The 3,295-nt window shown below is 43.7% G+C and overlaps 1 protein-coding gene across 1 annotated transcript; it reads left to right on the top strand.

The window, feature by feature from the left end:
- Positions 1 to 534: 534 nt before the first annotated feature.
- Positions 535 to 2,093, top strand: LOC111914989 (uncharacterized). The gene is made up of 3 exons (XM_023910691.1): positions 535 to 661; positions 743 to 1,614; positions 1,662 to 2,093. Exons 1-3 carry the CDS (start codon positions 535 to 537, stop codon positions 2,091 to 2,093), a joined length of 1,431 nt encoding a protein of 476 aa, XP_023766459.1.
- Positions 2,094 to 3,295: the final 1,202 nt, after the last annotated feature.

Raw genomic sequence — 3,295 nt, 5'->3', positions numbered from 1 at the left:
GCACTGACTAAAGTCGAAGTTGTTCCAATGTATTGCTTGTCTCTTGTCTACTCTACTGCCTACTACGACAAGATTAATGAAAGGACTCACTTCAAACTCCACGATGAGAAGACCTCTATCTCAAAGCATCGATTATGTTCCCTAATTGGTCTTTTTCAAGACCCATCTCTGGTAAACCCTGAATCCATCACCCTTAGTCAACTGTTTTCAATGTTTTATCATATGGGGTATAACGAAACCCTAACCATAATCACTAAGTTCAAGAAGTCCTGCCTTCCTCCACAATGGAATGGCCTTTTCACGCTGCTGTTCAAGGGTCTTTCTGAGCAAAGCGCTGGCTCAGATGGTGCAAGCAAGTCGTTTATGATTGTGTTGTATGGGCTATACCATGGGATCGACTTAGATTATGGGTCTACTATCTGGCAGCGGTTGGTTCAAAGCTTAGTCTCTTCATCCATGCACTCTGAGATTTCATGTGGATGATTTTGGTCGATCATCACCAACCGGGCAATGGACCGCCTTCGTGTTCCAATAATGGCGGATTCTCTGCTCTCATCCATTGCTACCTTTCACACTACAAAAATCATTGTCACAGATCCAACCAAGTACTCTTTTATTGGATCCATCCCTGAAGCAATGCTCGGTCGTATCTCTGCATCGCGTAACGTTCTCTAACAATACCGGAAACGTCCATCATCGGGTCCACGGGAGCTTATGTCGGCCATGGTTCGCTCCATTTAAGAGGTTGACAAGCCAACAAAGAGGGGTAAGAAGCCTGATAATCAGAAGGAGGGACCTGTCTCTAAACCAACCAAGGGGCAAACCCCCAAGAAGCAAAAGTCTGATAAGGCTACAAGTTCTCAGGCTCAACCGAAGAAGCAGAAAAAGCCTGCTAGGAGGCTTATACTACAATCCACAAGTGATTCAGATTCAGAGTATGTCCCTCCTAAGCATAAGAACGCTCCTCCTTCAGAATCTGAGAGCGAAAGCTCTAACGAAGAGGCTTCGAGCCGAGGTGATACTCCGCCTCGCTCCCCTACCCAAGAAATTCCAGTTCGCTCTAACCCTCCTTCACCTTCACTTGTAACCATCCCAGTATCCATCCCTCCTATATTTCCCATTCCCACCACTCAACCCTTCACTACAATTCCTATTCCTACTCCCATTTTCACAGATACCACTACTACCACAGGAGCTCACTTTACTGCTCCCAATCCACCAGTAACCGAACCACCAGTCACAACCGACCCTCTAGCTACTTCAAAACCCTTATCACCCACTCAATCTACCGAAACAACCCCTATTCTAGGCGGTGAGGACTTGGAATTTGTTTCCACGTATTACCGTGTGCAAAGCGATGATGATAACGATGAGCTTGTCACAAAGCGTCATCTCAAGGCGGTAAATGAAAAGCTTGATCAACTGCTTTTATCCTCCTCTTCCGACGCTTATTCTGAAGTTGTATTGAAGGCCTTGTTCTCCTCTATTGTTACAAAACACAGTGCCACATTATCTGCTGCAGCCAAACCAATTAAAGCCTCTACTTCACAGTGTCAACAAGCCTCTCTTGCTGTTGATGCTTCTACTAAGGAGTGCAAGGAAGCGACCGCAAAAGTCGATAAACTAGTCTCTGAAGCTCACATGTTTTAGATTCCTTACAGGCTGCTGCTGCAAAGAGCGCTCAAACTGTCAACGCTTCAGTGGAGAACCTTCAACGGTCTCTTCAATCTGAACGTTCCAACCTCGCAGCTGCACGCCAAGCCATTGAAGCAACCAACGAAACTCTACACGCTAACGTCAATGACCGATTGACTCAGCTAAAGGCGGAGTTAGCTGTAGAGAATCGGATTATGGATGAACTACACAGGTGCACCTCACAGCTCAAACTGCAAACCCACAAGCTACGTTCTGCTAATGCTGAGCTTAATGACCTAAATTCAAAAAGGGAGTTCATTAGGAGTTCTGCTGCTGATGTTCACTCCATCCTCCTTCCTCTCATTGAGGCTCACACTCTGATCATTACCATAACCATCTGGCAGACAAGCTCAGAACAGCATTGGACATCCTTAGTCGCATCGAGGGTGTTCCGGTGACTGGGGTCCAACCAAAACAAGTGGGAGAGAAGGTGACAACACAACCTCCTTCTGGGCCGAAACCATCTGCTGGACCGAAGGGTAATGAAGCTTCGACCAGTAACAAGGATAAAAAGAAGAAGAAAATTGGCGAGGACGACACAGACAATGAGGATGATGTCTATGCCGAGAATCCCAAGAATCCCTTCCAGAAGGTAAAGTCCTCTGAAAAGGAATTTGAAGAAAACATCAAGAAACAAGAAGCTGAGCTCGAGCAGAAGCGAAGGGAGACGGAGCTCTTAGAGAAGAAAAAGTCCATGTTTCCTGTCTGGACTATAGACTCGCTTCAAAGATGTGCAATCGATGAGCCAAGCATTCTCTGGCTTGAGCCAGTAATGTCCTTTGGACTTGAGAACTCCAAGGATGCACAGTTCGATACGCCAATCTGTCACACCCCAAAACCAAGAACGGCGGAAACGTTCCTGGGTGGAGGACGTCATGTACAGTATCACAACAGTGTAAAGTAGTAAACAAGCAACAATATCATCCATTGCATTAAAAGTAAAGTTTTAATACATGTGTGTTCTTTCAATGTAATAAGACACCAAAATATTCAATCAAAATAAAAGACGAGTCTTGTCTGTGCTCCGTCTTTTCAAAACCTGGCCATTGTACCTGTCTACTGGTGACCTGAGAATACAAGTTATTTTGAAAGCGAGTATCAGCCTAAAGCTGGTGGATTCATAATTATTTAAGTGTCGTTGTCTTGTTTCGATAAGTTGTTATGTATGCTATGTAAATCTTTGAATGAAACAGTTGATATAAGTATGAAAACCCTAGAAAATCCCATATTTCCTACTAGTATGAAATGTAGTCTTCTACCAAGACCCAAATGTTTTGCTACTAAAATGATATTTTTTCCTTCCTTTGACTATTTCAAACAGTACTTAGTCTAACTCGTCGTTTATGTGAATGTATCACAAAATAAAGTAATAGGAATAAAGTAATCATGTAAGTGTTATCCTTTTGTATTAGGATTAACACGACATTGCGTAAAGCGAAATGTATATTTGAACATCCGTAGATTGTTCACTTTTCCTCTGTAGCTATAGCAGGTTTAAGGAAGGGTTAGTCCCGTAAAGGAACAACTAGTATAAGTATTAACCGTAGGCATCCGTAGATGTTCATTTACCTCTGTAGCGAACAGTAGGCCAAAGGAATGG

This window comes from Lactuca sativa, chromosome 5, assembly GCF_002870075.4.
Source record: "Lactuca sativa cultivar Salinas chromosome 5, Lsat_Salinas_v11, whole genome shotgun sequence".
Taxonomy (NCBI): Eukaryota; Viridiplantae; Streptophyta; class Magnoliopsida; order Asterales; family Asteraceae; genus Lactuca; species Lactuca sativa.
The sequence above is the reverse complement of the archived record's forward strand: the minus strand, read 5'-3'. Positions and strand labels throughout refer to the sequence as shown.

Excerpts from the sequence above, each read along its gene's own strand:
- LOC111914989 (XM_023910691.1), top strand. The coding sequence starts at position 535 with ATGGCGGATTCTCTGCTCTCATCCATTGCTACCTTTCACACTACAAAA. Across the intron at positions 662-742 it reads CGGTCGTATCTCTGCATCGC|AGGTTGACAAGCCAACAAAG; the intron begins GTAACGTTCTCT and ends GCTCCATTTAAG. Across the intron at positions 1,615-1,661 it reads GCAAGGAAGCGACCGCAAAA|GCTGCTGCTGCAAAGAGCGC; the intron begins GTCGATAAACTA and ends GATTCCTTACAG.